This window comes from Vigna unguiculata, chromosome 11, assembly GCF_004118075.2.
Source record: "Vigna unguiculata cultivar IT97K-499-35 chromosome 11, ASM411807v1, whole genome shotgun sequence".
Classification (NCBI taxonomy): Eukaryota; Viridiplantae; Streptophyta; class Magnoliopsida; order Fabales; family Fabaceae; genus Vigna; species Vigna unguiculata.
The window spans coordinates 30,037,164-30,062,196 of NC_040289.1; the positions used below are offsets into that span (position 1 = coordinate 30,037,164).

The following is a 25,033-nucleotide window of genomic DNA, read 5'->3' on the forward strand; positions in this document are numbered from 1 at the left end:
TCTCATTTTATTTTTTAAAAAAAATTGTGAATTACACAATTAATAGTAATCTTTTTGTCTTTTTGTTTTTGAATTGAACAATATAAAACATTTCCTTCCTTTAAATACATCTATGATTACTTGAGTTTTATTAATGCGTTAATCCATTATCTTATCTTTTTGTTGGTGATTCTTTTAACTCCACAATTGCTTCCTACACCCCATGTTTGCTAAATACACCTCCACAAGTGTTAAAACAAAACCATGCTAACATTGAACAGTTTTTCCTTACAATTTTGTCCTCATGGGTCTAGATTGAACCGAAAAAGCTTGACACCATGAAACCATAACAAGATCACTGTCCAATTCACACTACTTCAACTGTAGTACAGTGCAAGCCTTGAATGTTATCCAATAATAAATCAAAAGTCAACATTGAAGTCTTAGGTTTTGGTCGGCGAGTAGCAAAGTTCATTACCAGAAGTGGTTCCATTGTGGAGCTTTCGCACGAGCCAAACCACTTAGCTTGCATGTACTTGTGTTTCCTCCATGGCCCAATGTGCATTTTCTTCTCCTTCATGCACCTTTTAGCAGCTGAGCACATAATCTTCACCAATGCTCTTAACCTCTCTGCTTTCCCCACAAACACTTCTGGCAATCGCTTAATCAATTGCTTGTATTCTTCACTCGCACATGCCATCTCGAATTCACCCCTAAAGCTCAGTTCAATCACCACTTTCACTTCTCTTTTGCTCTTTGATAAATCATCTCTCACTTCCAAATATGTGTGCTCCCCTTCCAAAAACAACACCACTTCATCATTTCACAAGACTCCACCACAGTCATAACCATGATATGCAATTAAATCTTAATCTTAAAACTTTATATCAACAAAGATATAATACCAATGAGATCTAAATCCAACTCACATAAGCGAATGACGTCACCTCCAATCCAAAATCTTAAGAGAATGGATTTATGAGTCTTTATATGATGCTCAATTTTCTCATATCTACCAAATGTGGGACTTAGACTCATATTTACATGGATTAAACATGTTCTTAGTTCCTGAACTTTGAAGTAAAATTGAAATTTATCATTGTCCGAAACTCTGATATATTTTTGTCCCTAAACTTTAAAAATGAATAGATATAGTCTTTTTAACCCAATTATATTAAAATTGTTTTGTGTCAAATACATTTTTCGGTTAATATCTAAGCAAAAAACATATCAAACAGTATAACAATTCAAATGTTGTTTGACATTTGCTCGCTTCAATGTTAGACATCAAAAAAAGTTTAATATAATTGGGTTAAAAAAATTATTTATATTTATTTTTATAGTTTGAAAATCAAAATATATCGGTATAGGAATGAATTTCAATTTCAAGAAACAGAATCTGCGTTCTCAAGATAAATCAACGTTAACTTTTTGTAATTTTATATCTATATACCTGATATGATTTCTGATGAACTCCTCCATTTAGACTTGCAAATGGCACAGTTGTAGCCAAGGTTCAACAATCGATCACACAGTTCTCTCAGCATGCAGTTCCTGCAACTCTTAGCCACCACTTGCAGCTGGCAACTACACACCATCACAGAATCATTCATTTCTCTCACAACCTCCTTCGTTGCTTCTCTAACTTTTTTCTCACATGAACTAGTCCTGAACAAAATTCCCTTTTTTGCAAACAAAGTTTCATCATTAATATTTTTGTTTGAAGTATATATGAAGGATTCATCGTTAAAAAAGAAAACTGTATGTACCTTAAGAAGCTGATCTTTTTCCTCCCAAAAGGCCTTACACTTTTCTGATGAAGCACAGACAGAATCATCATCGTTGTTGTTGTTGTTGTTCTCACCAACATCGTCGTCTTTATTGGAATCGAATGAATCCCAGCTCTCAAAAACTATATCCGCAAAACTCACTTCGTCGGAGCTCCGGCCAGTGGCCGAACCGGTGAAGAATTCTTTGGCCATGAGTATGCATTTGAATGTGAAGTTATCTTTGTTATATACAATGAGATGTGGTACCGTCAGTGTGTGACCGCACTTTAATAATAATTAACTTCATTGATTAATTAATCAATTCATTAATTACTTAATTATGCAGTATATGGTACGGTACAAAGTTGTAGATGGTCTTATCCATTGTGAAGGTTGCAAAGCGGTTGCAGTTCATGTTCTTCCAACCATGGGATGGAACATTCTGGTCTTGCAAATATAATTCGCTTTTAATCATCTGTGTCTTCATTAATTACTTTATCTTATCTGGTAAAAACGTGAACTGAAAAACGCATATGATCGATGTGTATTAATAACTTTATATTATGTTCCTGCCATTTGGATCATATTCCTATCATTTTTCAGTCATGTTTCTGGTGTATGTGAACCTTATAAAATATTTTTGGCTAAATTATTCTTTTGGTTTTGCTAATTATTGTATTGAATATAGTAAAAATTTATTATTAACTGTGGTATTAAATAAAATTTAACATGATAATCATTAATATAATTTTATTTTATTTAAAAGACAAAAATATTTATAAATATTACAAAAAATGTTTATAAATATTACAATTGTCTTTATTTAATGTTTACGAATAAAAGTTAAAAATAATTAAATGATAAAAAATTATATTTTAATATTGTTAAAAATTAAAATATAATTAAACATAAAAAATTTAAATTAATAGAAAAATTAACAAAGAATGGTATTAAATGTCTAAAATAAAAAAAAAATTAAAGTATCAATTTGAGACTTCATTTAATTTTTTTTTCTCTAATCGATGATAATTTGCAACATTCCTAACAGCTTAATCAAATCTCAAGAATAAACAATATTTTAATATCTAAAATTATTAATTATAAATATATAAAACTAGCAATATAAAAAAATTAATTATTTAAACTTTCAGGAAAGACCTTAGAAATCAAAGTGTTTATTTTGTATCAGAGTTATTATTTAAAAATTTCAAATGATAGTTTTGTCTTTATAGAATATGTGATATGCATTTATATTATTTTGATTTAATGAGTTTAATTATTCTCGCTTTTAATGTATAAATGGTAAAACCAATGTATATTAATTATTCCTTAACCAGTGTCCTAAGTGCACATGTTAACATTCTCCTTATCCTTTTAGTCCTTGTTTATGTTAATAAGTTTCAAATTGATCCTCTAATTTTTGTTTATTTCTATTTGGTCAAAAATTACAAATTGACATACACTAACTTTATTACCATTTGTGAAAGATTAAAGATAAAGACCAAATTGAATCATAAATTGTAACATACAAAAAAAATAAAATAAAAGACATTTTGAAATAAAATTAAGATAAAAGACACTGCAACTTATTAAAAAAAAAAAGACTTACTCAACTATTTATAAATTCTTGCAACATCAATTTCTCATTTGTAATGATCGATTAGACAATGTTGGTAAGTGTAATGAACAAGAACTGTACACAATAAATAGAAGTCTACGACATGCGCTGTACGGTTAGATTTGTTATTAAAATGTTGATTTAGGTTTTTGTCGTTGAGAAGATTATTTTCTTTATTTTTGATTTTTTATGTATGTAACCAAAGTTTTTTGTCAATTAATACACCATGGGTTTCTAAAACATAAAAATTTAACGTTAAAGTTATGCAATAATTAGGATATAACAACCGATGGATTCAGTATGTTAAAATATCAAAATATACTTTCAACGTGTAAAATTATTTTATTTTCCAATGATAGATTACTATAAAGACATTAAAAATCTTATTTTTTATTTATTTTTTTCAATTAGAAATAAAACTAAATTATAATATATATATATATATATATATATATATATATATATATATATAATAGGTAAACTCATATATTAATATATAATGAAAAAAGAAGAGCAAAAGAGAAAAATCCTCACCACAATTCTCTGTTCCACATAATTGCATCAGATAAGATGATAATAAATGCAATTTGAAATTTAATGCAATACAGGTTAGAAAAGAAAAAAAAAATATATGGAAAGCTTAATCATAAGAAACAAAAACTAACGAGAGAAATTGAAAGAAGAAAAAAAAAATGTACAGTGTTTTCTAACCGAATGATCGAATGAACTGAATGGAATGATTATACATGTAGTATAAATAGGGGTGATGAATGTGAAAGGGAAAGAAGACAGTAAGATAAAAAAAAAGAGAGAGAGAGAAGAGGAGTTTGTGAGTGTGAAATTGGCAGTGAAGAAAAAAAGAAGAAGAAGGCTAGAACGTTCACAAAGTAACTACAAATATTTTGGATATATCTTTCAGTATAATTAAGGTAAGGGGAGAAAACATCTATCATTTTATCTTTTTACTTTTGATTATTTTTATCTATTCATAATTATTTTTATCTCTATAAGTGAGGTATCCCTAACCTCATTCTAATTTATATTTAGTTTTCGTTCCTATTTATTTATTTATATTCATCTCGAGTTGTGCACTGGTCCTATTTATTCAATTTATATTTACTCTCATTTACTTATTTATATTTATCTTCAGTTACGTACTAGTCTTTTTATTTATTTATATTTATTTTAATTATTCATTGATTCTATCTATCTATTTATTTATATAATTATATGGTTTAATATCGAAATAAAATTTATGATAAAGAAAGATTTGATTATTGTAGTTGGAGGTATGACCTTAAAGATTTAAACGAGTTAGTATTACCCAAGATGAGATGTTCTTGAGTTACTTTGTTGGCCATGAGCTCATTTATCCTTACTAGTCACTACAAAATTAATCAATATATTTATAAAGTATGATAAAATCCAATTTTATGGATGTGAAAGAATTTTCATTTCATTTTATCTTATTATGATATGTTGTATTTTTTTGATGTGATATTTGTCTCACTTCCCTATTTTATGATTGTGTGTGAAAAATAAATTTTATAACCTTACCATAGATGGTTGCTCTCAACATGCTCGATCCATTCTCCACCAATATTGTGGTTGTTTTACCAGGGAATGCATGGTAAACCAATGCAGTGAATAATTGTGACATTTTAGGGAACTGAAAACTCTACTATTACTTTCTGCTCCAAACGCGTCGATTGTCATCGAAGGACAAATCGGAATTACCTTCTATTTACCCCGAAATTACAAGTGAACCATATCCATAATCTTTTCCCTCCACCTATTTGAAAGCCAATATATGAAGGGAAATCTGTAAATAAATAACATTTTTTCCTCTTCTAATATAGGAAATATTAGATGTACTAAATGGTGTGGATATAAGATACATATAATATTGTAAATATATGTTTATGTGAATATTTTAATTATGTGATATGTTATTGTAAAATTATGTTTCAAATTTTTTTAGTATAATATAGAAAATAATATAAATAAATAAATAATAGTCAAAAAGTAATAATTTTATTTTCTAACAAAAATCAAAATAAATTGAGTAAAAAAAATTGAAGATCTATTTCACACTTAGATAAAAACAAGAATCAAAGAAATAATTTAGCCAGTATTTTTTTATTTATTTTTCTAATATATATTGTATTATTTATTAGAGCAATGATATAGATACATTATTACATCTTGTTTTCCTTCTTATCATATAATATATTCTATGCTCTAACTATATATGTTGATTAATATTTTTCATTTTCATGAATCATTTTTCTATTTATTATATTTACTTTCTCATTTTTTTTCCTTTACTTTCTCTCTCAGATTAAATAGAATTTAATGTCCATTAATTGATTATTTTTCTTTCTCTTATCCGTTATGAATATGGGGATTTATGCGTTCGGCTCTAGGTTATTGTTATCTACAACTAATATATCTTTATTTTATATACTTCATAATATATTTTTAAAACACTTTTCAAAATGTAAAGTTGAAAAATTCTGTCAAGTACGTTTGAAATGTTCTATACATTTTTAAAACATTAGGAAAAGAAAAAATACAGCACGTTTGAAGACTATTTCCGAAATTAATGTTATAATAATTTAAAATGTTATATAAGTCAAATTATGTGGGAACCGCGGAATTGGTTGTGATTGCATGCTGGTGGCATAAAATATTTTTCAGTTAAACAATATTTTGTTCAAATAACATTTTAACAGCCTAAAAATCAATTTTATCATATTAACTTTGATATTTTCTACAATTTGATATAATTAAAGATCTACATTAAATAATATGAAACACATGTATGTATATTTTTATATATAGGATAAAACTATATTTTCATTCTTATAATTTGTAAAACATAGTTTATTTTAAATATATAATAGAATTTAAGTTAAATAAAGAACGAAAAGGTCTTTTGAAAAAAGTTTCTAGATAAGTTTAAGATAATTTATTATTATTATTATTATTATTTTATTTAAACTTCATTTCTCAAAAACATTTAAATTTTCTATACAATTTTGTAGAATTCTTAGCTACTTGTTATAATTTTTTTTTCACAATCAACATATCTTTAGTTGTAGTTGCATGTTATAATTGAAATACTTATACTTAAATATGTATATGTATATATGAAATGGTAAAACGAAGGGTATGCGAAATATACACGATGAGATTATTTGAATGTATATAGTATAGATTAAGAAGTCAAATATTAGTTTTTGATATAAAATGTAACAAATTACCTTAATGTTATAAAGATACAATTGAGGATTCTTACAGATTTGGATTTTAAATCAGGTGCAATTTCTTCTTGTGATAATTTTTTAGATTGAGATGTACATGATAATGTTTGATTTTAGATTAAAAATATATGATGATGTCAATGACAGATGTGTATATAAATTTGTGTGTGTGAATATGAATTGTATTATGTGTCAGAAGAGCAGGTCTATCAATTTGGTTCAACCTTCAAGGCTTGATTCTGACCCACATGGGTCAGGACCATAGGACTAAAAATTCTGCATAAGAAAAAGTTAACATAGCCAAAATAGCAACAAAAGTACCATAGGTCATATCCAACCCATGACTCGGTCTGTATGAGTTGGTCTTTAGGTTAAGATAGATTGGATTGGTTAGACCCGAGTCTAAGTAGGTCATTTGGGTTGAGTTCGGGTCAAACTACATCTAGGTCAAGATAAGATTGATAAAGTCCACAGTGTGTTGAGTTATATCAAGCCCATATTCTACATAGTCGAGTCAGACCTACAAAAGGTCAAAGTTGAGTTGGATCTATGTAAGGTTGAGTCAAGTTGTGCACATCTCAGATTGAGGTGAGTCGAAGGCATCTTAGATCAAGTTAAGTAGATCCCACTCGAACTCAACCAAGTTGAGGCAAGTTGAACCCTTGTCAAGCCTAGTTGAGTTGAGTCCAACTGAGTAAAGTTAGACCCACATTGGATCGAGTCAAGTTAAGCCTACATTGAGCCATGTTAGGCCAAGTCAAGTTGGGCCACCATTGGTTTTGTTGAGTCAAGTCTATCTCACCTCAAGTTTAATTCAATTGGGCCCACCCTTGGCTCAATTGAGTTGGACACATCTTAAGTCAAGATGAGTTGGGCCCACCTTCAATTGAGATAAGTTGAGTATGTGTCATACTGAGTCAAGCCAAATCAAGTTAGACCTATGTTTGACCAAGTTGTAACAAACTCACATCGATTGGTCAAGTCAACTCGATCCCACTTCTGGTTGAGTTAAATTGAGGCCACCTCGGGCAAGTTTGGTTAGAGCCACCTCTAGATGAATAGAGTCGGGCACACCTCAAGCTTAGTCGTATTGAGCCTATTTTTGGTTGAGTCGTCAATCCCACCTCTGGCAGAGTCATGTCAAGTCCATCTTTAGCTAGTTAGGTCGGGTCCACTTTAGGTCGAGTCGAGTTGATTCCACCTCGAGTTGAGTCGATTTGAATCCACCTCGGGCTAAGTTAAGTTAGATCCACCTTATGTTAAGTCAAGTCGAACCCACATCTGGCCAAGTCATGTCGGGCCCACCTTAGACTAAGTCGAGTTGAGTCCATCTTGAGCCTAGTCAAGTCAAGCCCAGGTTGGATTGAGTATTGTTATGTACATGTTACACTGAATAGAGCCAAGCCACATCAAATCAAGTCGGTCAGGCTGTTGTGGGGCCAAGTCTAGTTGGACCCATATAAGATCAAGTCACTTCGGCCCACCTTGGGAAAAGTTGAGTCATATCCACTTTTGGCTGTGTCAAGTTGAATAGACCTTTGATTGGGTCAACATTGAGTCAACTTGAGTGAGGTTGATGTTGGACTGAGTTAAGTTGGACCAATGTTAGGCCAATGTCTGACCAATTTTAGATTATTTCATGTTAAATCAGGTCTAACCCAAATCGGGTTGGTTTGGCTCAATCTAACAAGTTGAATTGGTTTGACTCAGTTTGACATGTTGGATTGAACTTTAGATTTCTTATTAAATTACTACTATTAAACATTAAGTAAAATTTAATTTATAATTAATTTGAAATGTTCGAGAGTCAAATTGCAGTTTAAAATATTCTAAAGACTCCTATTATTATAAAAATTATGTAAGCATTAATTAAATCTTAAATCAAATCTACTCTCAGTTTCACCCTAAAACATTTTAAGAGGAAATTTTAAAGCTGAAACCTTTTCAAATTATAAGTAAGAGATTTGTTTAAAAATATATTAGAGTTAATCATAAACCTTAAATCAAATTGGCACCCTGAATAAATATATTTATTGTAATTAGTTCACTCAATTTTATGTTGTGCTATAGCTATGACTACAGTTAATAAAAAGCATGTAATCTGCAAGTGGTGATAAGTTTTTCAAATAGATAAAAGAATACCATTTACTTCATTCCTAGATTTTATATATGTTGGGTATTCGACTCCCTTCCTATGTGGAGAAAAGGTCCAAAATTTGAGAAGTTCATGTCTCACTTAACCTAGTGAAGAGGAGGCTATAAAATAAAGAGAGAGGTAGAACAATAGAGTCAGAACACACTGAAAGTCCTAACACATAGAGGAAGAGGTAGAGGGAAAATTATGTTCACGTTTTTCACAGAGCTGTCACAGTAGAATCGACGTTGCGGATTCGTTCACCGTTGGATTGAGCTGCATTCTCTGATATATTGCTTGTTATTGTTTTCCATCAATATATAGTTTAGAGATTTGAGTTTCCATGATATTATATAAAAATAAGTTTATGTGTGTAATAATTTGTGTACATACATCATACGGTATAAATGTATATATTTTTTAGTATCACAACAAACATTACTTTTAATAAATTTATTCCTTGTTTATGATAATAATTTATGAGAAGTGTGATTTGAGATCGAATGGTTATCCAAAACTATTTTGTATAGTTGGTGTGTGACATTACTCTTCAAAAGGAATTTTATATATTTTTTTTTCTTTTTAATATTATTTTTATGGTAGTGACTAGGCAAGGTTGGAGGAACTGGATTGTCCAGCGACATTTATCAAATAATATTTATAAAACCTTAAAAGATCACTCTCTCCTACTTTTTCAATGATTATGATAATAATTTTTAACTGTTTTGATATTTGAGTAACACACTTCCTTTACAAAACTTCGAAAATGAACGAAAATTAATTAAAGGGAAAAGTGCAATACAATTATTGAAAAGTTGCACGAAGAAACAATAGTTAAACATATATAATATTGCATATGTCAAATTGCTATCGTCATCGCTTCTTTATTTTTATAATTATAAAAACATATTACAAAGAGTGATTTTTAATTTTTCTTGCGTCAAATAAAATTATAATGTTTCTTATAGTCATCCATGCTTTTCGTTCTAATCAAAACAAGACATTATATTTATAAGTATAATTTTTTTTCTCTTTTAATTTTTATGAACTTGGTCCATCAATATTTTAAAAATTTAATATAAAACTTCTTTCACAAAAAGTATACAAAATTTAGTCAAAGATTATTTTCATTAAAAAATCAAATTCAAATTACATTATTAAAACAATTCACCTTACACTATAAGAAAATATCCCACTAATAACAATTTTTAGTGATTAAAAATTATTAGTCACTATAATGACTAATTTAGATACTAATTTACAAAATAGAAAATTATTAGTTAATAAAATAGTCACTATATTATGAATAAAAAATTATAATTAATTACTAATTAATTAGAAATTAATTTAGAAACCATCAACGACATGGATAATTAATGTTTAGTGATCAATTTTATTTGGTACCTATAATTTTGGTAACTGAATTTTGAAAACAAATTTAAAGATCAATTATAATTTTTTATTCATAATAATAACTATTTTAATAATCAGTAGTTTTTTATTTTATATATTAATATATGAATTGATCGTTATAATATTTAATAATTTTTAATCATTAAAATTGATTGATAATTAAATATTTTCTTATATAGTTAATAACTCGTCTTTCCAACTTAACAGTGAATGTTGATATAGACTTACAAAATAATAAAACTTATAAGCATGAAGTGATGTCATATCTGACTAGGTCCATTTAGAAAAGAAGAAAAAGAACAGCTTCAAATATTCCAACAAACAAGTTGCTGTTGTTGACATGTACTTATGTTATAAGTATTTAAAATTTCATAAAGCTGTTTACATCTAGATATACAAGTTTGTTACATAAACAATTATAAGATGTTGTCTTATTTTAAAAAAAATTCAAATCATAATTAGAAATAAAATAAAAATTAACATATTGGCATTCTATATACCACAAAAAGTATTATAAAAGAAAATAACAATTCACGGTTTACCAAATTTTAGATTTTTAAAAACAAAATTTTAAGTATTATAATTTTTCTAAAAAAATATATATCATGCGCAAATCGCTATACACCACTACACATCATTGCAAAAGGAAACGGATCAAAATTCTGGCAACATTAAAAGTTTAAATTATTTAATTAAATAACAGTTTTAGCAAAAAAGTAAAATAAAATAAAGAAAGACGGAAGCAGATATAACAAGAAAATAAACAATAAATTTACTAGCAACAAATAGTTATAATTTGTGCTGCACAGAAGCTAATATTTATATTAACTTAGGTAAACAATAACAAAATAATTATATATACAAGAATTGTTTTAAGATTATTTAAGATTTTTTTAGTGACGAGTTATCTACAAGAATTTACAAAAATAATAGAAAATCATCTTATAAATCTGTATTGGAAATTATTTTATGAATTATTTTAGACGCTTACAAGTCTAAAATAAATTGCTTGTGATACACATCATATATAATTTTGAAGTTGTGTGTCCTGTGTGCTGCAATTACAAGGTTCCATGTTAGGAAGATGTAGGAATTAAAGAGATAAGATCATATGCTTATTTTATTATAAAGTAAAGATCAAAGAACTAATAAAGTGAAAAAGTAGTCACAAACTAAATTAGTTTATACCACAAAATGACACACTCACCCAAGTTGCTTAATATTTCACCAATTAAAACAAGATAAGTAGAAAGCTACATGATGGGAGGGAAAGCAACACATATTATATATAAATAAAATTCCATTGTGCTTCAGTATAAAATACAAATTTAACTTTAATAAAAGGTAGATCAATTTTATAAATAAAAAATATATATATTAAGTGAACAAGAGTAATTAATTATATCAGGGTTCTCTCACAATTAGAATTCCTCAAAATGGAACATTTTGTTAAAATTAGTGGTTGGTTGCTTGTCTCTTAAAAAGATGCAAAATTTAAATTAAAAATATCATAGGAAAGTGAAACATTTGTCTATAATTCGTTATCTTTTACAAATAAAAAATTTAGAACTTTGAGAAGTTGCTCCTAAGAGGACGTAAAGTGTAAATTAAAACATTCTAGGATAATGAAACATTTGTCTATAACTCACATCTTATCTTCTATAAATAAAAAATTCAAAATTTTAGAGTATAGAATAAGGTTGAGGCTCGAAAAAGAAAAAGAAAAAAACAGAAACATACAATTTTGTCTATTATCTTATTATAGTCGAAATCTAATTAAGTGAGAAAACCCCTTATGCTTTTCTCTTCTCAAATGAAAGAGCTCACTTTAAATCTATAATACTATGAATATATTGAAAAAAAAAATTCTTTTTACAAAGACTTCAAGAAAATAGAAGTGGAGGTTACTTTCCCTATATAAATTAGATTTTTTATTTCTTTTTTTTTCTATGTTTTCTCTTTAAAATTTCGAGACCGTCTATTTTTTTTTTTTGAATTAGAGGACCCAAATTAGAAGACAATAAATTTTACTATTTCTTTTAGGTTTTTGGACCTCTTTCTAGTCTTGTCTCTTCTATCTTTCTCTCTAACTTTGCATTCTTTATTTAGATCTATGTCTCTTGCTAAGCCGACACGTGTGTGTCTGCAAAAGACACTATAACGCTAAAGTTAGGGGTGTGTGTCAACGAAAAAGCAATAAATATTGTTATAATGAATACATAATTAATTACCTCATGAACAAAACAATTTATACTAGGTTTGTGGGTCCTTACTTGGTTGGTCTTGTGACATGTAGATAATTATCTTGGTTAATTTGATTAATGATTTGATAATATGTTTTAAACCTTAATCTCCATTACTCTTGTTGATCGATGATACTATTGATATGATCTCGGCTAACATACGATAAGATGATGTCGGATGTGCAGCCCGAGATGATCTCTGGTGTGTAGGCTGATGACCATTTCACAACAACCATTTTTCAGCAAGTGTACTGGTACGTAGTAGTACCAACAAGTGTCGTATCCACATGGATTTAACAAGTATATTGGTAGTTTATTTTTGGATTTTTTTGATTTGTGATAAAGAGTGCAAGTAAAAAATAGATAGTAGTTATTAAATAGATTGAGTGGAGTATGGGCTATGAATTGATTTTATCTCATCTTCTTCTACTACACCATTACCATCTTGTTTACTTACTATACAAATCATTCCATATCTTAAGAGTACTATTTCTTTGTAGATCTAGGTTCATCCCTGATACACTAGAACCTAACGACTCCAAACCCCAGTGTGATTCCTCAACTCTTGGTAGCATGAGTCCTTGCTTTAATGTGCAAGAGTCTCTCCTCCAGCATCCATTCTGGTATGCCATGGGACATCTAGTACATGTATGATGATTTGATTGGACCACAGTTTGAGACTGGTTTTCCAACTCAAAATCCAGACCAGTTAAATAAATGAGTGATCAAGTTATCATTAAGCATAAATCAAACCACAAACAATTGAATGAAAGCAAAGATAAATACCCAAGAAGTAGAAGTGAATAGAATCAGAATTGATTACATCAAACCTGAACACAAGGGATTTCAACTACTCATAGAATATTACAATACAATTCCAACAACATCTACACATAAGATCTACACTAAGAGCACCTCCCTTGTGCCTCACAGACCCTATTCTACCCTACTCCTACATTGTGGAGCCTCCACTTAATGCCTAGAATGAAGACCCTTATTTATAGGAATTTTATGGTGGTGCTCAACTCCTTGTCCTAGTGCTTAGCACGTGACATTTCCTTCTTGGAAGGGTTTTCCTGGTTGCTCAACCTCATGGATTCGGGCTACATGTTTCCTTGTAAAGAGGGTTTTCTCACGAGACTCAGCTCCATTTCTTGTGCTTAGCCAGAAAGTCCAAATATGTTGTCATGTATTTTCTACTTCCATGGTTCAGCTCCAGTATTGTGGCTCAACTGCATAGTTGATATTTTCTTTTATTTTTATTGCAAAACAACAAAATATCATTATAATTCATAAAAGTATATTTCTTACTCTCTCTCATTTTGTATCTTAAGCTAAGGAGGTTTGTTTTGTACACAAATAGCACCATTTGATACATGATAAGTGGCAATTTCAAATGACAAATTTACTTATTCTTGACACTTATCATAGAGCGAGATGTAAAAAAAATCATATGCAAACTCTTTTTTTTAATATTTTAAACTAAAAAAATTGTATAATTAAGTTTTAAGATCACATATGCATACACATTTTGAAAGTCAGTTGACCATTATGACAACGAAAAGCGGCTTTTGTAATTGGTCAGGATGTATTACATATAGGTTTCTTGATTCATGAAAAAAGGTGCGTAGTGCACACCAGGTGCAGGGCAACATTGCTTCTGTGTTGTTAAAATAATCAAAATCCACAATTAATGTTACAAAGCTAAGCAATTGAGAAAACAACCAATATAGTGGACTCAATGGTGACTCTTTTCATGTATGAGATCGAAGGGAGAACATTGAATAAAGATAGAGAAAATGAATGGATATGGAATGACAGAGAAACGCAAGATTATATGGTAAAATATGCATATAAGAGGTTAAATAGTAGAATTAAAGATGAGGAAACCTTTTTATACAAACTCTTTTGGAAAACAAAAACCTTACCAACAACTCAACACTTCTCTTGGCACTTGATTATTAATAAGATTGCCACACAAGACAAAATGCAATACAAGGGTATAGAGTTGTATAATGGAATGTGCGTGTGTGTCAATTTTGCGATGAAATAATTTCACATTTAGTTTTTACTTGTAAGATAGTTACACAAATGAAATTTGTACGATTTTTGGACAGAGATATCTTTTGTGTATCTTTATAGTGCAAAGATATAGATAAAAAGTCTAATACAATACAAAAAAGTATATGAATGGCAATAGTTTAGAACATCTTTTGTATTTTTTAAAAATAATTTTAAAAACATTAACATTCGTGCACCTTCCTTCCAACAAGCATATTTATAAGAATAAATCCATCTTATATAAAATTATTTAATTCATTAAAGATAGAAAATAATGATGAAGAAATCGTACGCTAAACGATGTTGTTTGAATTACATTACAACAAAACCATATTTTGTGAAGTCATAACATATATGAGTATAGTGTTTGGTATACCATCGTTGAACAAATATTGGTAAATTTTCCATTTATATATACCCAGCGTGGTAGGGCAAAGTAAAAAAAATGAGAAAATAATACATAGAATTATTTCAACTTTTGAGTTTTGACCACATCTTAATTTCTTCGCGTAAAATCTTTTCTTGGTTACATGATTAATTCAAAAGTACTTATTCCACTTTGATTCTTCTGCACAATAAAAATGAAGCTAAAATCATATTAACACATCAATTGCGGGGATAGCTCAGTTGGGAGAGCGTCAGACTGAAGATCTGAAGGTCACGTGTTCGATCCACGTTCACCGCAAAATGTTTATTTCACCCCCCCTCAATTCTGGGTCAAAACATAAACCCTTTTTCAAAAACAAATTTGCACCAGCCGGGAATCGAACCCGGGTCTGTACCGTGGCAGGGTACTATTCTACCACTAGACCACTGGTGCTTTGTTGTTATTGCACTTTCGATGTAGTAACATATTCCATTGATCTATATTAAATTCGTGAAAATATCTTATGCAGTGCAGCTAGGCATTATCAAATTTTCAAAATGGTCCAACAAATCTGCTGTCTTTTCACTGCTCGATGAAGTAGAATCTGTTCAAAGTTGACAAAATATGTGCAGCTCTTCGTATTTTATATGTACACAAATCTGATAATTAGCTTTTCTAACATTGAAGTATAACTTAAATGACTCGAAACAAAATTTCATTTAACATGTGTAAAACAGGATTAATTTTCAAGACGTACTAGAGTATACATGCATGATTATGCTGGATTCAGGTTTGGGAATCCAAATTCAGATTCACATTAAACAAACCTAATCATAATCAAGCTAATCTGAATAGGTTAATCAAGTATAACAAAATCATTTCAGTATTAATACTGTTGACTTTTGATCTCTGTTCCAAGTCCAACCAGACCAACAGGTTCAGATAATTTCTTGGAAGGAACACAGATACCACAAACAATTCTAGTTGCCCCTTCAAGCCAGGTCCCACATGTCTGCAAACTCAAACATTCTTCTTTGGAGGTGAAGAAACACCAAAGAATCAAATAGATAAAAAAAGAAAAAACAATTTTTATATGTTAAGGTTATCATACCCTTCTTTTGATCACTTTCATATTTGTTCTTAGAAACAAAAATCACGTTAAAAGATCTCCAACATCTTCCATGTCAAACCTTCTCGTCTCTTCCCTTCTTCTCACCACAAACCTTATCCTTCTAGCCTCAGTTTCATCCACCGAGTTCATCTACAACACCAACTTCAACTCCACCAACACCCTTCTCTATGGCAACGCCACTATTGAATCTTCTATTCTCACCCTTACCAACAGTTCCACCTTCTCTGTGGGCCGTGCTTTCTACCCTTCCAAGATCCCCACCAAATCTTCAAACTCTTCAACCCCTCTACCTTTCTCAACCTCCTTCATTTTCTCCATTGCCCCATTCAAAGGCCTTCTCCCCGGCCATGGCTTTGTCTTCATATTGACACCTTCTGCAGGCACCACTGGGGTAAGTTCTGCTCAGCACCTGGGCCTCTTCAACTTGACCAACAATGGTGATCCCAACAACCATGTCTTTGGCATTGAGTTTGATGTGTTTGACAACCAAGAGTTCAATGACATCGACGAAAATCATGTGGGGGTGGACGTAAACTCTCTTGTTTCTTTTACTTCCCATACTGCTGGATTTTGGGGTGGGAACGGTGGTGAAAAGTTTGAGGATTTGAAGCTTAATAATGGTGAGAACTATCAAGTGTGGATTGACTATTTAGATTCTAGAGTTAATGTTACGATGGCTCTTGCAGGCCAAAATAGACCAAACAAGCCTTTGATTAGTGAGCTTATAGATCTTTCTGAAGTGCTTTTGGATGAAATGTATGTTGGGTTTTGTGGGGCAACAGGGCAGCTAGTGGAGAGTCACAAGATTTTGGCTTGGAGCTTCAGTAACTCAAATGTTTCTATTGGTGATGCTTTAGTTACTACGAATCTGCCTTCATTTGTGCTTCCCAGAGAATCTATTCTTAGGTCAAAAGGTTTTGTTGCAGGGATCACTATAGGTGTTTTGTTTGTCATCGGTTGTGCAGTTGTAATGTTTGTGTATTTTCTCAAAAGAAAAAGGAGAAAAAAAAAGGAGGAGGAAGAAAACATTGAAGACTGGGAAGTAGAGTATTGGCCACACCGTGTAAGATATGAGGACATTTATGCAGCAACTGAAGGATTTTCAGACCAAAATGTAATTGGGTTTGGAGGGAATGGAAAAGTGTATAAAGGGCTTCTTCAAGGAGTACAAGTTGCAGTGAAAAGAATTCCTTATGACAGTGAACATGGAATGAGAGAGTTTCTGTCTGAGATTTCAAGTTTAGGCAGGTTGAAGCATAGGAATGTGGTTCCATTGAGAGGCTGGTGTAAGAAAGAGAAAGGGAGCTTGATTTTGATCTATGACTACATGGATAATGGAAGTTTAGATAAAAGAATATTTGATGGTGATGAGAACACAACTTTTGGGTGGGAAGAGAGAGTGAAGGTGCTGAAGGATGTAGCTCATGGTATATTGTATTTGCATGATGGTTGGGAGGTGAAGGTGTTGCACAGAGACATCAAGTCAAGCAATGTGCTGCTTGATAAGGATATGAATGCAAGATTGGGGGATTTTGGACTAGCCACAATGCATCATCATGAGCAGATTGGTCAAACCTCACAAGTGATTGGAACTGTTGGTTTCATGGCACCAGAACTTGTTCATACAGGGAGAGCCTCAACTCAGAGTGATGTGTTCAGCTTTGGAATGTTGGTTTTGGAGGTGGTGTGTGGGAGAAGGCCTAATGAGGAGAACAAGCCAACCTTGGTTGTTTGGTTGATGAGGCTAATGGAGAGAGGAGAAGAGTGTTCTGGTATTGATGAAAGATTAAAAGGGAGAAGTGAATGTGAATGTAAGATTGATGAGGTTAAGAGGGTTCTTCATCTTGGTTTGTTGTGCACTCACCCTGATCCTCATGTTAGGCCAAGTATGAGACAGGTTGTGAAAGTGCTTGAGGGAGAGGATTTAGATGCAGGGTTGGTTGAGAAAATAAATTCAGCAGCTCAATATGTTGGGAGCTTTGGTAACAGCATTTACCCCACAATTCAGGATATTTTTGCCTCTCGCTGCTCCTACTCAACTGTGTGTGACACTGAGGGCAGATGAATAGCCTAGAAAATCATTTCAGTATTGGTTCATTGCAACAACTGCAAAATGCATCATTGCAGATTTGTTAAGTGTGTCCCCATGACAGTGGCTATTGTTACATACCGGTTGAATTGTTTGTTTGAAAATGGCATTCTGTATATGCTTTAAAATTTTGTTCTATTGCATGTACTAAGTACATACTATATAGTAATAGATTCCAATGAAAATGGCATTCTGTATATGTTTTTATGATGTCAATGAACGTGATGATGCTTAATTTTTTTTCACAGTTAATCAACTGGCTTATCCTTCATTTAGTAATATTAATGTTTCGGTTATTGGCTTGTGGAATAGAATTGAATTTCAGCTTAAAACACATCAGGCTTGAGCTCATTTGCAATAATTAGAATGATTGTAAGAATAACTTACTTAACATGTTAATATGTGCATGATAGGAACAACATTGTAAGCGATCATGAAAATAGCTTAAACAGGCATTATTACATGTTTTATTAAAGAAAATAAAGAAGCAATCATGAAAAGAAACCTCATATATATCATATGCATTATGTAATAGTGAATTTGTGAAGTTTATATGCGAAGTACTAATTTGCAAAGGACACACCTCTAATGTTCGGAATTAAATTCCTCGGCTTTTGTTTCAGACACCACTATCGCCACCGTGCCACCACCGCTGCAGGCGGCAGCCGCTGGCTCCGTTGCAACCAGAGAGACCACCAATATACTTAGATAAAAGTGCTGACACGCAACTCTCACTGGAAGAACATGTTTTACGAGTCTAAGGAGTGGATTTGAAGGACGAAAAATCATGAAAATGAAAAAGGAAGAGTCTTTGAATTAAGCAGTAAATTTCAAGAATGAAAAAAAATAAAAATAAAAAAGGAAGAGTGAAATGTATAATTATTTAAATTAGAAGAAAGAGAGTTGAAAGTCAAAAGAAATAAAAAGAAAATTTATGAAAATTTCGTTGATATAATAAATTTTAAAAATATTATAATATATATATATATATATAAATTGAAATTATCTTTAATACTATAAGTTAATTTTAATCAAATATTTAATTATACTCTAATATTATTTATCTATTTATTTTTTATTATTAATATAAATTTATTTTGTCATTATTATATTATATAATATAATCAATTATGTTTGCGTATAAATTATGGCTATATATCATATAACGTAATCGATTATCTATAATAATATATAAAAAGATTTCGTGTCTATATTTCAAAATATCAATTTTATTTTTTAAAATATAATTATTTATTAAAGTTTTAAAAATTGACCTTTATTTTTACAAATTTTTTATACAATCGTCTATTTCTATTTTTTTATTTATTTATCAACAGTTAATCTCTCATATTTTATGATATATTTTACTTTATATTTAATAAATATATTTTTATTTTATATAATAATTTAATAATATTACGTTATTATCGCTTAATGTAATAGCATATGTAAAGTATGTTTTTTTACAAGTGAGAGATATCTCTTGCAAATCATTTGATACAAATAAAGTTTTTTATGCTCTTCTCTCTTAACGTATTGAAATAAGAAAAATGTTTTTTTCACGTTAACTTTTTTTTCATTTGTAAAGAAAAAAAAATTAAAGAGTAAAATAGTATATGTAAATAGTATATAAAATTTTGTTGAGCGTCAAAATAACGGTACCCTTGAATCAAACATGACTTACGAGATGTATATATACTCAATTAGGTATTTCTATCTAATAGAAGTATTACATTAATATATTTATTTTGAAAATAACTGTGACATATACATATTAAAAATATTTAAAGACATAATAAATATACAATTATAACTGTATGAATCCAACTTAAAATTAGATTTATTGTTCTCATGGTATCTAAGGGAGATTTGAATCTTGATAAAATTCTTAAAGTTATTAAAGAAACAAAAGTTAAAAATCATTAGTTTAAACAAATACCTTTCTTTTTTTTGTCTGAAGCTCCATCTTCAAGAGTATGAAATTCATGTATATTCATTCATAAAATATTATTTAGCAGATATGATTCAATATTAGATAATCATAAGAGATCTTAAGTATAGGGTTGGGATAATTAATTTAACTGTACTGTATTATAGTTAATTGTGTTGTTTTATACTAGAATAAACTGAATTGTTTGTATTAAAAGTTGAACTATACTATTGTCCAATACAGTTTTTAAAAACCAAACTTAAATGAGTTAACTATTTTATTATTGAACTGAACTGCATTTTAGTTTTTTCTTGATGCTTCAGGCTTAGCTAGTACTAGTAATGTACAACACTGATTGTATTTTCTCATGTACATTATCACAAAATTTGCTCTGATTTTTTTTTTCATTTCATGTACAATAATAAGAAAAAGTATGTAACACTCTTTAGCTTATATTATAATAATATATTTAAGTAACAATTGTATGGTTATATTATAAGTTATAGTTTTGTTGATATTAATTATTTAATTTTATAAGAAAATAGTCTGCAATATTTATTTCATTTTATAAAAAATAGTGTTATATATAATTTATATTAATTAATGTAATTATCTATGATAAAGAAAATTTAATACTTCAAACACTTATTTTCTAAATATTTTTTTTAAAGCGAACACAAAATAAAATCTATCTCTTTTAATTTATATTTCCAGTTTTTCTTATATATCACATAATTACTATTATTCATGGAAGAGAATATAATAATGGGAGAATTAATTTTTATAAAATATATCTTAAGTTTTATTTTTATTATCGTTTTAGTACGTAACAAAATCATGGGATATTATATATAATTTTATATTATTTTATCTATTTTTGTATTTCTTTCTTCAAATATATCTTTTATAATTTTAGATATATAGTGTTTTAACTAAATTTATATTTTATTTAAATTTAAAAATATTATAAATACATAAAATACTCTTTACTTAAAAAAAATGTTAATTTCAAATTATTGTACATAAATAAGTATCGCAGAAAATACTTTAACTTAATTCGTTGTTAATATACTTGTTAAGTTTATTAGCAAAACAATAAAAAAAATTGAAGAAAAAATTCAACAATTTAAATTGATGTAATAATTTTTTAACAATTGAAATGATGAAGTACATTTTAGTTTAAAAATAGTACAATTTGGTTCAAAATTAATATGGTTTAGTTATAAAACGGTTCAAAAATAGTGCAGATCAGTTTAAAAATAGTGAAGTTTGTACGACAGTTCAGTTATAATAGTTTAGTTCATATTATAGTGTAGTGAAGTTTAGTTCAGTTTGTTAGGCAAAAAAATAGTTCAGTTCAATGTAGTTCAAGCGAATTACTTTTTAGTTCAGTACAATTTTTAATAGTTCAGTGCAGTTCAGTATGCTTTGCCCAGCCCTACTTACTTAAGTATCATCTTTCTTCTCTCCAATTTTTTTTTATCTTAAGTTGAAAATTATACTTAAGAAAGACAAGATCATTTAATTTCTGTTGCTTTAAGCAATTTCTTTTTATAATATGCATTTGATCAAATATATTTGAATTTTGTTTCGGGTATAGAGAGTTAGCACCTATCTAAAAACACTCACTCGATCTTTATCTTCTTCTCGTAACAGCTTCTACCATTCGATCTCCTTTCTTTCTCTCCCGTTCGATTTCCTTTCGCTCTTCCCGTTCGGCTATCCAGACACGATAGGGGTACATGTCTGTAAGGCTTCGATGCTTAAGTCAATTCAAGTTCATTCGGATAAATGCAATTAATGCTGTAATAAATGCGAAGTGAAAATTCCTTACCAATTTACTTTGGGCCTCTACTTATAGTGTTTGATACGAGCCTGTGATTAGGGTTTTCTTAATTACGACCCAATTACTTTTTAAACTTGATTATTGACTTGTATTACCTTAATTCACATATTTAGTTTTGGTGTAGCCGACCAACCGAAGGGCCGTGCATTTTGTCAAAGGCCCCATAATTATGTTATGGCGACAAAATTCCACTACAATTAACGGCGGTGGCCATTTGGATCGTGAGCTCCCTTAAATCACTCTAGAGAAATTGCCACATTAACAACTTACGGGATTGTCCGCCTGTAGCGGACGGCCTTTGACCACTTATCCTTGACCAAGGGTCTGACTGGGGATGTCGATAGATCATATGATATAAATTTCATTCTCACCCAATTGCACTACAAGTGATACTCAAAACTCTCGTCGCCAAATTTTGTAACTTTTTACTCTCTCCACCATAACTTCCTCATCAAAGAGCTTTCAAATAAAAAACCAACATTTATAAATGTGAAATCATGTTTTTAATGAAATCTTGTAAAATAGTTAAAAATTATACCAAGTTGTTTCTTATTTTTAATATTTATTGTCATGTTTCTTAAAAAAAATCTTTGAACTTTCTTGAATCTATCAAGTTGTTGTTGTTGATCAACTTAAAATCTAATCTTTCTATTTCTTGAATTATTCTTTTAATGGTCTCGTATAAACCATATAGAACTTCATTATCACATTGATAATATATGGTAACAGGAAAAAAAATGTATTAAATAAGATAAAATAAACAAACTATTTAAATAAAAAGTTAAGATAAAATGTTTAATGTTGCAAGTGAGTGTATCTAATACTATATACAATTATGAACTAACAAAAGGAAACTTCTTCTATTAAATAATATATCTGACCCAATTCAATTCAAAATTTTGATTCTACAAAAGGAATAAATGATAACGTGTTAATCAAAGAGAATTTTGAACGTTCAAAAAATAAATCAGAATCCAAGAATCATCTCTCACTTTTTTCTTCTCAACTTCCGCTCCTCTTTCTTGCCAACGCCTTTTTTTCTTCTCACTTTTCTCTCTCCCTTTCTCTCTTCTTCTCACGTCTTTCTCACTCACACACACCCTAGACTCTTCAGCTTCTTCTCTATCTTCCTGTTTTCTCTATTTTTTTCAAGCGCACACAACACCTCTTCATCTTCAGACTTCTCTTTTTCGATTATTTGTCTAATTTCTTCAGATCTGTAATTATTTTTGTGGTATCTCTGTTTTCTTCATTCTTTGCAGATGAATGAAATGAGAAGATCTAAAGATATCGTTTTTTTACCCAGATCTGAAGATGTTGTATCTCTATTTTCGTTTGTGTTTTTACCTTTCTCAAGCAAACAACTCATATTCTTCTTATATTTTCTCAGATCTAACTTTTTTTTTTGCGTTGATGGTATTTTTCTTTTTTTACAGGTCTAATATAGGTCACTGCGACATATGATTTTTTTACCCAGATTTCGTTTTTATTTTCAGCTTTCTGAAGCAAACAACTCATATTCTTGTTATATTTACTTTGATCTAACTATTTTGTGCGTTGATGGTATTTTTCTTTTGTTGACAAGCTTCCAATGAAGAGTTCAAACACATACAAGAGTCTTTTTCGCTGTACAACTTAACTGGTATGTAATTTTTTGGTTTGGAGTGATGTTTTGCTCTCAGATCTACTTTGTATTTGTTTTATTTTTGGTTTGGAGTGATGTTTAGCTCTCAGAATCATGAGTACTATCAAGAACACCAAAAAGGTAAAAACTTTTCTACTATTTTTCGTTCTTCCACCATATTTATCTTCTTTTCTTTGTCATATTTATCTGTTCGATGGATGTATTGCTCTCAGATCTACTTTTCTTTGTATATGTTTTGCTGTCAGATTCATAACCATCAAGAACATTAAAAAAGATTTTTTCTTCTTCTCCAAAATCCGAGTACTTTTTTATGTTTTTTTGTCTTTGATGGATGAATTTTTTTGGCAGATGGATGAAATGTGTCAAGAACACAATAAAGGTTAAAGGTTGAAACTTTTGTTCTTCTCGCAGATCTTTTCTTCTTCTCCCATATCTGATAATTTTTTTATGTTTGTTTTTTCTCTGAAGAATGAATATTTTCTAGCAGATGGATGAACTTTCCAATAACACAATAAAGGTCGAAGTTTTTTTATTCTTCTTACTAATCTTTTCTTCTCCAGATCTGAATATTTTTTTATGTTCTTTTTTCTCTGATGAATGAATGTTTTCTGTAAGATGGATGAACTATTGAGGAACACAATAAAGGTAGAAGCTTTTGTTCTTCTCGCCAAACTTTTCTTCTTCTTCCACATTTGAATATTTTTTTGTGTTTTTTCTCTCTAATGAATATATGCTTTCTTGCAAATGGATCTGTTTCAAGAACACAATAAAAGTATAAGTTTTTGTTCTTCTCGCGAATCTTCTCTTCTTCTCCCAGATCTAAATACTCTTTTAAAGTTTTTTTTTTCTCTGATGGATGATTTCTTTATGTCAAATGGATGAAATGTTTGAATAACACAATAAAGGTACAAACTTTTCTTCTTGCGAATTTTTTCTTCTTCTCCTAGATCTGAATACTTCTTCTTCTAGATCTCAAACACATTCATATATTTTTTTAATGATTTTCACTTTCGATTTTTTATTTATGGATTTTTATATTTTTGAATTTTTAGTTCTCTTTGACTGAAGTTTTTGTTCTACCACAACGAAGGTTATCTTTTTTTTCTTTTCTTCATTTTCTACATTAGAATTTGTTTTTTCCAAAGGTTCCATTTCAAATGTTTAAATTTAATTTATTTTTCTATTATGCATTCCATTTTAATAACTCTAACGTTATTATTTATATTTATGGTTGGAATAGTCATATCAACACATTTATAATTTTGTCTTTATATTTGAATTAAAATTAATTTATTTTTGTTTATTTATTTAACCATAATTTTTTGCTATTTAATAAGTTGTGTAAGTGCAGGATAAGCAATAAATGTGAACCATCATGGTGTACAATTGTGAATGTTAGAATAACCATCATTATCGTATTCTCTTTATATAAATTACGAATGTTGAAATGTATTTATATCTCTCAATCTATTCGCATTCTATGAGTAGCAATCTTCTCCCACTTCATTCTCCATCTATAAGTAACAATCTTTTCCGTCTTC

At 29.5% G+C, this 25,033-nt stretch overlaps 2 protein-coding genes and 2 non-coding genes across 4 annotated transcripts; 2 read left to right on the plus strand and 2 right to left on the minus strand.

The window, feature by feature from the left end:
• Positions 1-226: 226 nt before the first annotated feature.
• Positions 227-2,008, minus strand: LOC114169009. The gene is made up of 3 exons (XM_028054017.1): positions 1,749-2,008; positions 1,433-1,661; positions 227-774 (listed from the first exon to the last, which is right to left on the minus strand). The coding sequence occupies exons 1-3, from the start codon at positions 1,959-1,961 to the stop codon at positions 347-349; spliced, it is 870 nt and encodes a 289-aa protein (XP_027909818.1). The 5' UTR covers positions 1,962-2,008; the 3' UTR covers positions 227-346.
• Positions 2,009-15,095: 13,087 nt separating this feature from the next.
• TRNAF-GAA lies at positions 15,096-15,168 on the plus strand. Its single transcript has one exon. It is a non-coding gene; the product is annotated as a tRNA-Phe (tRNA).
• Positions 15,169-15,232: 64 nt separating this feature from the next.
• TRNAG-GCC lies at positions 15,233-15,303 on the minus strand. Its single transcript has one exon. It is a non-coding gene; the product is annotated as a tRNA-Gly (tRNA).
• A 536-nt stretch (positions 15,304-15,839) lies between these two features.
• On the plus strand, positions 15,840-18,287 carry LOC114168650 (probable L-type lectin-domain containing receptor kinase VII.2). The gene has a single exon (XM_028053545.1). The coding sequence runs from the start codon at positions 16,032-16,034 to the stop codon at positions 18,045-18,047; it is 2,016 nt and encodes a 671-aa protein (XP_027909346.1). The 5' UTR covers positions 15,840-16,031; the 3' UTR covers positions 18,048-18,287.
• The last annotated feature ends 6,746 nt before the right edge of the window (positions 18,288-25,033 follow it).